This window comes from Paramisgurnus dabryanus, chromosome 23 (genome assembly GCF_030506205.2).
Source record: "Paramisgurnus dabryanus chromosome 23, PD_genome_1.1, whole genome shotgun sequence".
Taxonomy (NCBI): Eukaryota; Metazoa; Chordata; class Actinopteri; order Cypriniformes; family Cobitidae; genus Paramisgurnus; species Paramisgurnus dabryanus.
This window is the reverse complement of record NC_133359.1, coordinates 6,479,522-6,492,925: the sequence shown is the minus strand read 5'-3', so window position 1 is coordinate 6,492,925 and position 13,404 is coordinate 6,479,522. Positions and strand designations below refer to the sequence as shown.

The 13,404-nt window shown below is 39.4% G+C and overlaps 1 protein-coding gene across 1 annotated transcript in view; it reads left to right on the top strand.

Annotated features, from left to right (window-relative positions):
- The window catches only part of ccdc33 (coiled-coil domain containing 33), a 56,504-nt gene that overhangs the window by 9,880 nt on the left and 33,220 nt on the right, over positions 1–13,404 (top strand). The window contains exon 5 of the mRNA XM_065292432.2: positions 9,217–9,375. Coding sequence (XP_065148504.1) covers positions 9,241–9,375 — 135 coding nt within the window. The 5' untranslated portion in view covers positions 9,217–9,240. The remainder of the gene's footprint in view (positions 1–9,216; positions 9,376–13,404) is intronic.

The following is a 13,404-nucleotide window of genomic DNA, read 5'->3' as shown; positions in this document are numbered from 1 at the left end:
TACCCCTACCATTGTTAACAAATGAACCCTTACTGTAAAGTGTTGCAACTCTGTTACAGTTCATTTCTGTATTTTTTTTATTTTTTTATTCTATTTATTTAGCATTTACGGCAATTTTACAGCAAGTGGAAAAAAGCCAATCTCATGTGCTCTTTATTCAGTATAATGTTTTGATCTATTACAACCATTTTCTTTCTCTAATGTTTATGTATGAAGAATTGAAGGACTTCTGCATCTGAGCGTTTCAAAGGGGACCTGAATCGTGCTTCTGTGCACACTGAATCGATACTCACTCCCCCACCCACAGACAGCCAAGTATTATGGGGGAAGGGAGATCCATTATTCAAAAGTGGGGGCCGAAAACTGATTTTTTTAAAAACCCTTTTTTCCAGTTGGTTGCTATAATAAAGTGGGTTGTTGCGCTATAATAACATTTTTTCCCAGCTCACATCCACCGTAGAACAGAGCGCTGCGCTTGAGTCGCTATGTAATTATCTCTTTGGCGACTGCTGTAGCCGTGATTGCTGCCGACGACCGAGAGAGCGAGAGGGCAGGTGTGCGCGCGTGCGCCTCCCAAATTATTTCAAGCTCTGCAAACCTCTCGCAAATCAAGACCAGCATTTCATTAACATCAAATTGTCGCTGATGGATTCGTGGCTTAATGCAAAACTCGGTTGCGGTGCCGTGCATCCTCCATAGAGACTGGTGGTTGAGAATTCATCCAGATGTTTTTAAATGCACATTTGTCTGCATTCATGCACGTTTGTAACAAATACTGCACTCTCATTTTGCCTTACCACTTGTTGTATTTATCCATATCATGATCACAAGTGTGATTTATCAGTAGATGTTTTATCTTTTCATAGTTTCTGTTTGACGACTATCTTACAAAATACTAAATTTATAGATAAAGCCGTGCCTTTGGGACAGAACGAGTGCGCCCATGCGTTCTGAAATACAGCCATCACTTTCAAAGCGATCCAGACAGCTCGACACACGCAGAAACACAGACATCTGCTGCGTGTGAAGCAGCCAGCAGGGTGAGGGTTGAATACGAATGCAGACAGCCAACAGTTATCAAGCCTGCGCCCGCATCCTCTGGATCTGTAAAGCACAAGCATGGATTTATACCGTGAATAAATGCATCATTTTAGTTTGAAATAGAGATACAGACGAGGAGACAGGGAATTGGGCTGAGGGTTTGAGATTTGCAATAGGAATTCAACATGTGGATGCTATAGTAGTTATAGAAAAAGATTTTAGGTTATAGACTGGTATTGGTTGTTATAGGATGTTCATCTATCTGCCCTGTAGTCAGACTCTTACCTGACTAAACTGCAAGACTAAAGGAAAAAATATGAATAAACCGCGAAAGCAAAAAAATAACTAAGTAAGAATTTAACTCTGTTCTGTGTCAAAATAAAAGCCTATTTTTGCTTACACTGTCAGAAACAATGGTCAAAAAATGGTTCCTAGCTGTCAGTGGTGTTGTACCCTTTAAAAAGGTCCTAATATGTACTATTCAGGTACAGATATCTATACATTTGGTACCAATATGAACCTCTGAGCTACTAATATTAGTGCTTTAGAAACAAAGGTGTACTTTTTAAAAGAGTACTGCCCCAGTGACAGATATAGGGACCATTTTTTAAAACAATGTTCAAAGGAAAAATACATAATCTACAGGTTTGAACTTCATTTTAACATTGTTTACTAACCTGGATTCCAGTGTTAAGTAAATTGCTTGTGCTAAAGGTGAAAATGGGATGTGACATTGCACAAAAACAGCCATAACGGCCATCAGAACATAACAGAAGTTTAAAGTCACAATAAAATTGAAATTAAAAACTTTTATATTTTTGGAATAATGTAGTATTTTTTTTTACAAATGACTTATCTGTGAGCGTCATTATTTTTTTTAACTCTTTCCCCACCATTGACTCGTCATTTAAGAGAAAATGCTTCCCTGCCAATGACGAGTTTTTCCGGCAATCTGTATTTGCGCTATTATCCACCAGATGGTGGTCTTACCCTACTTATAAAACCCGGAAGCAACTCCTCAGGTCAAACAGTTCAAACTCAGTGTTTTGATCATCGCTCTGAATCGGATTTCTATCAGATGTCTTTCACAAAATCGCATTTATCTCAGCTTTTTGGTCTAAATTTGGTATTTTTTAAAAAACCTACCCATATTTGAGAGGTGATAAAAAGAAAACAAATGAAGGTAGGATGAAAGTTTTTTTTTTAAAGCAAATTTGATATATTGTATGTTTATATATTTAAAGAAGAAAATTTTCTGGAAGGCATTAAACATTTGTGAAAATCATAATGCTGCGTTCAGACCAGCCACGGTAGAGGCGTCAAGTGCGAGTGATTTCAATGTTAAGTCAATGTAAAGACGCGTAGAAGTGCGTCTGGAGGTCTCGCGGTGCGAATGGCGCGAATTGAGCGTTACCGTGGCTAAATTAAAAAATGTGAACTTTGGCAGGAAAACGCGCCACGTTAACCAATCAGACGCTTGCTCTAGTAGAGACGTGATTACAGGAAGCGAGCGGAGTCGCAGAAGTCCCCCCATGATGCGAATTTCCACGTGAAGGTCTCGATGACTAGAATTTCACGCGCGAATGAAGCGAGTAAACTCAAAATGTTCAAGCAGCGAATTTGACGCCTCAAACGCGGCTGGTGTCAACCCACTGTACAAAAATACTGGCGCTGGCAACTTTTTTAAAAACGTGGAAAAGATTGCAGCGATTAGCAAATCAGCAGCATGACCCAACTTCAAACGATCCAATCAGATCTCAATAGACGAATTCAAGTCCCTTTGTCTCATTTCAGAAACCGTTTCACTCTGATATATGTCATGACAGGGAAAATAAGACAATTGCTACTTCCGTTTAATTATTTTTTTAGTTATATTTTTTGGCCAATTTGCCAAAAACTGAATGCGAAGAGGACAAGAAAGTACAGGGAGGAGAGAGGTGTATGGGATCAGCAAATGACCACGAGCCGGGATTCGAACTCTGGTCACCGAAAGTGTGAAAGCACCACACGGAGCACCGCAAACGTTAATGAGATTTCACAGTGGGCGGGGCTATCCAGTGATACTTCAGAAATCGAATAAAGAAGACTTTTTTCCCATCTTGTGTGCAGCTGTTTTAGAGCGAAAACTTTAGATTTACACCGATTACCTTTTCGCTGAATGATTCACTGTCAGAAAAAATATACAAATTTGTACCTTTTTCTGTCGCTTTTTGTTTTACTTTTATGGGTATACACCCCAGCGACAGGAAATGTACAGTTTTAAACAGTTTTTTCTGACGGTGTTCTTGCATGCTTACAACATAATTTTTCATTTATAGCAGATGTTCTCATTCAGAGATACGTACACGCCAAAAACGTACAATAAAAAGCACTTTCCATTCTTTGTTGATAAAGAAAAGGAGACAAACCTTTCATAGGTTTTATTTTATTTTTTATGTCCAACACTTTAGACACTTTAAACTGGAGTCTTTGTTTACATGTACTGCACTTAGCGTAACACAAGTGCGTTAGGTAAAGCTAACTACATGACTATGTGAATAGTTTTAAATCATTATATATTCCTTCCACACATCTCAAGTTTGATTGACGATTGCTTCCACATTTTTTATAATGCAATTAACAGCTACATCCATTAAGTCACAATAGACAATGCCATTATTTTGTATGCATGTACGCGTATTCGCATTCCTTACACGAATTTGTGAGTGTACGCGTGTGCCTACACTGTTAACCCTCTGTGCAAGCATATGTTTAATGCACACCCACTTGCTCGACTAATGATGTGGACCCGGTCAGGGCACAGAGGGGGTTGGTCCTTCTCTTTGTTAGACTGCTGCCCCCATCACCCCCCCACCCCCTTTCTGTACTCACCGTCTCAGGGGACGCCTCTAGAACTCGCTAATTGAATCAAGTACACGTGATAGCCTCCAGCCGTCGAGAGCCAAGCCCAGTTTTGATGGTTTTGTTGGGCTCAGCACCAATGACAGCTCCCATAAACTTCAGCAACTGGTTGCCTGCCTTTAGAGAAGAGAGGCATTCTGGTCATTATTGTGAGCTTGGTGCTACAGAATGTGGAAAGATATGAGAGTGGGAGTATGGAAATTAAGTTTAAAGCAAGCATATCTGCATAACTACCTGTCATTGCCTCCCACGCTGGTTGTTGTTAGGAGCATCTGACCAACAAGACTGTGATAAATGATTTCGCACCGCAGACATTTGTTTTCTCCGAAGCTGCTGCCGAAGGTCAATTGTGTGTGTTTGGGGAGAAGCGCTCGGGTGGAGAAGGTTGGATGCATTAGGAATGATCAAACCTTTGGACCGTATGCCTGTGACTGTGCATAGCTTAGCGCGCTCAGTCTCGCCTCGCTCATTAGCATAGCAATCTGAGAGCTGTGTCGCTGGCCATGGGCGGAGATGAGCGCATCAGACCTTAAATTGCAGGATGAGAGAGGAAATGTTCAGATGAATTGTTATGATTTATTGGGTTTGATGAAAGAAGTTGCAATGCAAACACCTGAATAAAGCCTTGTGTATGTATTTTAAAAAGCAGAACTTTAACAGCAAAAATTATAATTATGTTTAGGCCATAGTTATTTATTTGTTACCTGAGACAAAAAAAAAGTCATAGGTCAATTTTTATATATATATATATATATATATATATATATATATATATATATATATATATATATATATATATATATTAGGGGTGTGCCGGTTTCAGAATTGGTGATGACGGTTATGACATGAGTCAAATGTGACGGTTCGTAACATAACCGTCTGTGGGGGGCGTTTTGCTCGTTTAAATGCTTGTGGATTGACGCGAAAGTGTCATTTTACCATAAAATCATGAATGTGATGCCAAGTGTGTTTTAAACAGTAATGACTTCAAGCAATTTAACAGAGAGCAATGAAATATTAAAAAAAACCACACACTGTTAACAGAAGACTGCGCTGTCACTCTCTGCTCAGCATAAATGAATCCTCTCTCATCTATTTTGATAATCTTCAGAGAAACAGATTTAATTGTGTCTATATCTGTCATTACATGGACCGGAATGTGGATTAAAAAGCGTCTTGAAGAGGTTTTGCTCATAAATGCATGTAAAGTGAAGTAATATGAACTTGAGATTTTTATACTGTTATCAGAGTCGTATAATAACAGAGTTACGAAACGCTTTGATCTCGCCGCCGCGCGTTCACGTGATTCATGTAACGTTCTACAGTTCCAAACCAAGCAGGGCTGTCAATCTGTTTGCATAGGTTTTCAGCTATTTTAGGTAAATATTAGCTTGTAATGGGAATTGATCACTATACTTATTATGTTTATAACGTTTTTTTACTAGGGAGTGATGGAAATACAGTAAATCAGTTAATAAAGATAAACAGTTAATTGTGACCCAAAGATAACTGTGGTTATCTATACCAACTACAGCAACACAGTTTATCTTTTATTTTTGTAGCAAAATATGGCTATATAAATGGCTATCAATCTGCTAAAAACATAATTCCTACACATAGCAGCAAAGCAGTGTGACTTTCTTAGGGCGCACTCACATTATCCAAACCAAACCAAACCAAGCCCCAGCGCGATTGTCACCCCTCCCTACTCCCCCAGATGCACGCACTCACACTGTACTTGTATCGATCCGAGTCTGGGCGCGCTTTCGTCATTAAGATGCGATTGTTTTGAAAAAAGCAGGAAGTAAAGCGCTCTCTTAACACTGGAACCCACCGTAATGATAAGTCTGTGTTTTTTATTCGGAGTCGTTTGGTGCGCGATTACAGACAGCCCTCTCACATGTCATCATATTGCTTAGTTCATCTGTCACGTGCGCAGCACGTACATTCACGTAACCCCGCGGCGCGCATCAAAAGGTTTTTACGGAGGCAGATGAAGGTGAGTGGTCGCGCAACTGACGTCTTCACCTTTTGAATCGCACTCAGGCGCGAATGCGCTCACACCACGGCCTTCCGCGCCTGAGCCCAAGTGAACCGCACTCCGGCCCACCTCTGCAACCCGGCCGTGGCGCGAATAACCAATCCGCGCTCGGGCGCGGAACAGAGCGATCACACTAGTCAAACAAACCAGGCTTTGGGGGTCAAACGCGCCCGAGCGCGGTTTGGTTTGGATAGTGTGAGTGCGCCCTTATAAGGCATTTAGCTTGTCGCTGTTGCCCCCTAGTGTTACTCGTAATATATAAAAAAGATAAGTATAAAGTAGATGGCCACCAGTAATACAATTTTAAACCATAAAATCTATATTATTCACAAATTATACACAACTCATTAAAATCTAAAAATTTTACTAGTTATTATTAACGATAATCATTACCTACAGCAGAGTTCATAAAATATCACTGTTGACTATATTAATGAAATGTCCGAAAATGTAAAGAGAAACGGTAATTTCATCGATTTACCAGCAAGTGCCATTGAAATGAATGGGCTTCAGTGCTGCGTTTGGAACTATGCGTCACTACCGGTCACTACATGAAACGCTGTTACTTCCGCATTCCATTCTTACAACGGACGTCTATGTGAGTGTCGTAACTCTATTATTATACGACTCTGACTGTTATTAAACTGCAAAGTATGCGCTGCAAACGCAGCCGACAATGGCCACGCGCGGCAAACGCTCTCCACATACAGTACGCGCTGTTCAGTGCTCACACTTGCGAAGACAACCGGCGTTTGAATAAACAAGACACTGATTAGCTACTTACTCTACGTTTATTTAAAATTAACAGCAAGACAAGCAGTGAATGTGCTTTCAAGAGAGTTAGTAGATTAGCACGGGAGGATTTGAACTTGAAAAGCGGAGTGTACTGACGCCTTTCCGCGGTTAAAACAACATCCTTCTTATGGTCATTCATGTTTATTTGATGCTATAAATTAACTAGAAGGAAGAGATTATTTGAAAGGTGAGACTTTGTTTAATATGTTAAACCTCAAAAGTAACTGAAAAGTAACCTGGTCTGTCCTGTATGTCAGCGCGTTGTCAGTGTCTGCCCCGCTCTGTATTTTTCACTGCGTGAGAACATGGTGGGGCGTATAACACAGAACAACTGTTTTTAATTAGTATTTAAACATTCTTTATGATAAAAATGTTTTTTAAATATGTTAATAACACGGTTTTGCCGGTTATAGAGTTCTAATGACGGTGTTCAACTATAACCGTCGGTCTCACGGTTATATAATGACCGTCACAGCCCTAATATATATATATTTGAAAATCTGTAATGTCAGGGTGCAAAAAAATCTAAATATTGAGAAAATCTCCTTTAAAGTTGTCCAAATTAAGTCTTTAGCAACACATACACTGTAAAATTGAAAAGTTGGTTCAACTTAAAAAGTTACTTCAATTGGTAACACCTACAAAATGTAACTTTTATTCAACTTAAATTGTTTACCTGAAGTGGAAATTTACAAAATATCTTCATTGAACATGATCTATACCCTAATGTTTTTTGGCATAAAAAATCTATAATTTTCATCCATACAATGGGTCTCATTCAATAAGCATGCGTACGCACAAATTTGTACAGACGTTTTAACGTACAAATCATGATTCGACAAAAACTTTCATACTAAAATGTATTTAAAATGTATATAAAAACATAAGAACAACTTATGGAGGGTTCACACCAGACGCGGTAGAGGCAAGCAAGCACGAGTGATTTACATGTTAAATCAATGAAAAGACGCAATTAGGCATCCTGCGGAGTGGATGGCGCGTTCTGCGCGAATACATTTTTTTAACTTCGGCGGATTTCTGCGGCGCATTAAACAATCAGGACCGCAGAAGTCCATCCCTTGACGCGAATATCCGTGTGAATGTCTCGAATGACTAGAATTTCACGCGCGAAAGAAGCGAGTAAACTCAAATGTTCAAGCTTCCAACTACGTGCGAATAGCGCGTTTTTGCTGCCTCTAACGCGGCTGGTGTGAATGCACCGTTACACCACATGTAACCAATAATCATGAACAAAGAAAAAAATATATAAATTATATAACACAGATATATTATAGGGTTTTTTCCTTGTTCATGATTATTGCGCACGTGTGGTCTATGTTGTTCTTTCTTTTTCCTAGATTTACTATTTTGTACATAAAACCATCCTACATGATGTAAAGAACAATCTGTGAAAATATAACCTTGATATCTTTAATATTGACTGAGTAAGGACATGTCAAAGATTTAAATCATAGTTGAAATCAAACTATCTCAGAATTTGATTTTGAGATTTTTGCCTGGTTTTCACAGACAGGTTGCATTTAATTTTTAAATAAATATACACTATTACACAGGAAAAGAAACAATACAAAAATGTAAGCGTCCCATTGTTACAGTTGTCTCAGTTTACACTATTCACTCAGGTTTTGCTGGCAGTGCCACATCCAAACCGTTTGCCGTAATAATTCACGAATACAAATATTAAAGCATTACGCCTAAATATATCTCCTCTTCTATACCCTGGAACTCATTGCCAGCTAACCCGTGTCAGATCAGACTGCATAGTCCAAATGCAATGTAATGTAATTGTGCGTAACATCTGGATTAGTTTTGCTGATGTGTATCCGCTGGTAATGACATTAGTTTGGAGTCTGGTAAGCCATTTCCAGCACACGGAGGTTCTCGTGTAGTCTCTGGGAGTGGCAGATGATGAAACCGTACGCTGCCCTCTTTTCTTTCAGCTGGATTGGGCAGCGTCTCCTGTACCAGGAAGCAATATTTCCCTCAGTCCTTTAGTGTCAATTAAAACACCATGACCCAAGCCTCTAAAAGGCTTTTATTTCAGGGTTATCCTGGGTCGACCTCTTTGAGTGCTTATTTCTTTCTCTCGCCGTCTTACTATCATTATGAATATCATTATGGATTACAATTTCCCAGCATGCATCTGTGTTCAATTAAGGCACATTTGTAATTCTTAATTACTTAAAGGGTAATGACACACAACATGTTTTTTTTTTTTAGATATTGACAGATAAATGCGTTGGGCATGATATAGACCATTTTAAATAGATTATTTAAGTAGTTGACATTTTTTTCTTTTCTTGGGTTGACATTTTTATGTATACCAAACAGCTCATATTAAAATTACCGTTCTGAGGTAAGGTAACCAAACTCTTCAAATGCACATAATGATTAAGAATCATCTGTATTTTCTGCAGCACCCAGACTCGTTCCTAACTGATATGGACTTCAGTGTCCTTCCTTGCCTGGATTTTGAGCATCCGAATGCGGAGACATCATGCCCAAGAGATAATCAACCACTAGACACACACCCAGAGACAGCGGCTCCCAATCCTGAAGACCACACCCTTCTGCCTGTGAGTCACTTCCTGTTTAATACTTACCTTTTCTCTTTCCTTACATTTTTTTTTTCAATTTATTGACTTGTGAGCTGTCAAAACCCGCCGGATTGAAACTGATCAATATTCACACTGAGTAGAAATTTCTAATTCATCAAGTCTCCTTATATAGTATTGATTTTTTCTCTCTCTGGATGCATTGGAAAGAATCTGATTACCCTTTACCAGCAGTCTAAAACAATGATGGACAATTGCAACAAAAAACGAGCCAAAAACTCTTTAACTTTATAAGCCTTTTTTGAGAGGATTATGGGAAAAAAGACATTTACTGTAAATCCAAAACAATCTTATGGCAATTTGCAACTATTTTACCTGAAAGGTATGAATTTGATCTGCTTTTGTCCCAGTGACGTTTATGATTAGGGCTGGGGTTAAGCATGGGACTTCATGATATTTATTAAAAATATGTTTTTGTACGATTTACTGCATCCGGATTCATGCAAATTACAAACCTTGTAAAATACTTACATATTCCCATGAGATCAAGCTGGTAAAATCTTGTACTTTTCCAATAATTTCCAATATTTAAATATTATCCTGCTGATAAAAACAGCATACCAGCAAGACCAGCATATGTTGTGTTTTGGTGCTGGTTTGCTGGGGACCACCAGAATAGACCAGCATAATTCCCATGCTGGTCCATGCTCTTTTGGTGCTGGTTTAGCTTGGGAATTATGCTGGTCGATGCTGTTTTTTAACAGGGTATAACAGATTTTGTAAGCAAAGCACAATATTTCTAGCTCCTGTAAAATTTTGCTAAAAACTTCCTGAATTTTGTGATGAACTAAGATTTAACTTTTGAGTTGCTTTGTCGGTTGTTTTACTTTATCAGTAAAGTTCATAACTATTTATTACTTTATATAATATGTAGTTTTACTATCAAAACCAATGTAGGGTAAACCTGCAATAAATGTGTTTTATTGTTGCATTTATTTGTCATTTATGCAGCCAGTAATACAATTGTTGAGTATTTTCATATGGATGGATGGATAGATAAATTATCAGCTCGATAAATAAATGCTCAAACGTATCTGGAAAACTGTGCATGTTTTTATATCGGTTGGTTTTATTTCTGTCAGGAGACGACCTGGGTTCACTACTTCACTTATAAAATAATGTATGCAGTCCGCTCCACTAGCACAGGAATGTACTGTAATTTTCACACACACACGTATGTGCCACAGGCGATTTGTTGTGTGTATTGTGAAAATGGGGGTGGACGCTGTCTGAATACAGACACCTGAGCTGCTAGCCAGAATAACGGGATGCAAGTTTGAGCATCTCCATTATACATAAAGCCAGGCTGTCCACAGGGAACAGTCTTCCTGTCTTAGGTCCACATATGTGTCAAAGAGCAGAATGTGACCGCAGTGACATCTAGTGGAGATCTGTATCAGAGGTTATAAGCATTTACTGGGTGTTATTACAATCTCTCAGTCCCATTAAAGCCACGAGATGAATTCTTACAATGGCAGAAAAATAGTCAAAATGGGGCGGTACCCTTTATACATAAATAAAGAGTGCATATTAGTACCTCAAAGGATCATATTGGTGCCAAACGAATACATATCAATACATAAATGGTACATATTACTATCTCAGTGACAGCTTTTGTACCATTTTTTGTAGGATTCAGTTGAATTAAGTTTTTTTTACATATTTAATATATTTCAATGTATGAAATAATTACATTTTATGAATAACTCATGCAATACTTGCTACCATGATGGGTGTAAAGACTGGTTGCCAGGGCGTGGCTCCAGTGTATGTGGTTGCAACACTGTCAGAAAAAATGGTATCCTTTTAACAAGGTCCTAATATGTGCCATTTAGGTACACATTTGGTACCAATATGTACATTTGAGGTACTAATATGAAGGCTGCGTTTACACCAGACGCGGTAGAGGCGTCAAGCGCAAGTGATTTCAATCTTAAGTAAATGTGAAGACACGTTGACGCGTGCTGGAGGTCTCGCAGCGTGAATTAGGCATTTAGCGCAACGCAGTAGACGTGATTCTGCCTCATTCCCGCGTCCTGTTCGTGGGAATGACGCAAATTGAGCGTTGCCACGGCAAACGCGCGAGTTGAAAAATTTTAACTTTGACCGGAAAACGCGCCGCGTTAACCAATCAGGAGCTTGCTCTAGTAGTGATGTGATTACAGAATACGAGCGGGGTTGCAGATGCCCCTCCTATGACGCAAATTTCCGTGTTAATGTCTTGATGACTAGAATTTCATGCACGGCTTTCACGCGCGAATGAAGCGAGTAAACTCACACTGTTCAAGCGGCAAACTAGGCGCGGTAGATGCTCAAGCGCAAGTGATTTCAATGTTAAGTCAATGTGAAGATGCGTTGACGCGCGTCTAGAGGTGTCGCGAAGCAAATGAGGCGTTTAGCGTGGCGCGGTAGATGTGATTCCGCCTCATTCGCGTGTCTAGTTCACACGTTTGACGCAATTTGCGGCTGATGCCCGAGTTGAAAAATTTGGACTTTGGCGAATTTTCGCGCCGTGTTAACCAATCAGGAGCCTGCTTTCTGCTGTGGCGGCAGCCCCGCCCGGAGTCACTCATTTAACATGATATTGTTCCTGAGCAGTCACCTGGAGCTATACGACACAAGACAGGAATAAACAGGACCTCCTTTGGAAGAGTGTCGTGAGGACACTGGGCAACCTGGTAAGTTGTAAATATACATTTCACTTTTGAGTCAGGTGATGTTTATCGACCCGCGGCATTCCCAATGTTTTTTAAACTATTTTCCCCATATAGTAAAAAGTTACCAAATACAAACCGGTGACTCTCTTGATGAATGCACGATCAACATTAGCCATCTTGCTTTTTCTGCGCGTCTACTTCGCCCTATACGCGCGCATGCATTCAAAATGTTCAAGCGGCAAACTAGACTAGGCTGGTGTAAACGCAGCATAAGGTGCAAAGATGTACCTTTTAAAAGGGTACCGCCTGTCCCAAAGACACCTAGAGACCATTTTTGACCTTTGTTTGGGGGGGGTTGTACATCATTACAAGGTTATTACTAGATGTGGTCTATAATAATCTGGTTCCTATAAGACCTTTATCAAAAGTAAGTACACTTATAAAATAGGCTACTGGGTTGTTTTACCTCATGGTTGGTAAAATATGGACAAACCCAACCACTGGATTTAAAGGTGACATAGAATGATTGAATGGGGTATTTATCCTTGTTCTGTGTTGTGACATGTGGACATATTTTTTTTATTTGGGTCTGTAATGCCTTAGAAGCTTCCTAAAAACCTCTCTCAGACAGCTCTATTAAGGTGGGGGATTTTAAACAAGTGGTTTTGCACCTATTTGGCTCCCCCTACTGGCTTAACTTGCAATCTCATTACTGATTGGCTGAGTTTGCTGCCACTCAAAAAATGTAGCCAATTATTTTAAAGTGGAGGGGCAGTGAGATGCCTGTGATGTCATAAGCATCAGTTTTTCAGATTAGGCCGTTTTCTGGCTGACATTTATAAAAGAGGAATTTCTTTGAGACTGAGATGTTTAGCATGTCTAGCACTTTTTGTATGTTCGTGAATGCGGGTATACTACCATCATTCGACAAAGACAAGGTAAAAATGGTTTTTCAGTCTCTGTCCCCTTTAAATACAGTTTTGCTAGGGTGTTTCATTCCTTGGTTGGCTGAAATATGGACATTTTCTAGGTAATTTAAACCAACTGTTTAGCCTGGGAAAATCCAGACAACTTCCGGCAAATTTAGATTTGATCTGCAAGTAGTCTGGCAAAAAGGCCATATAAGCCCATTTCTAATGCCGAGAAATCGCAGCACCAATCAGAAACGTCGGGGCGGGGTTTACGCGATTTTGTACATTACAAAGATGAATGCCGCCGAGGAACATCACTCGTTCGAATTAGCTATTGCGTCTGTTTTAAGCGATTTAAACTTTTCATTTTCGTTAAAACCCGGGCAAAGAACAACACTCGAAGCTTTCATATCTAAAAATTA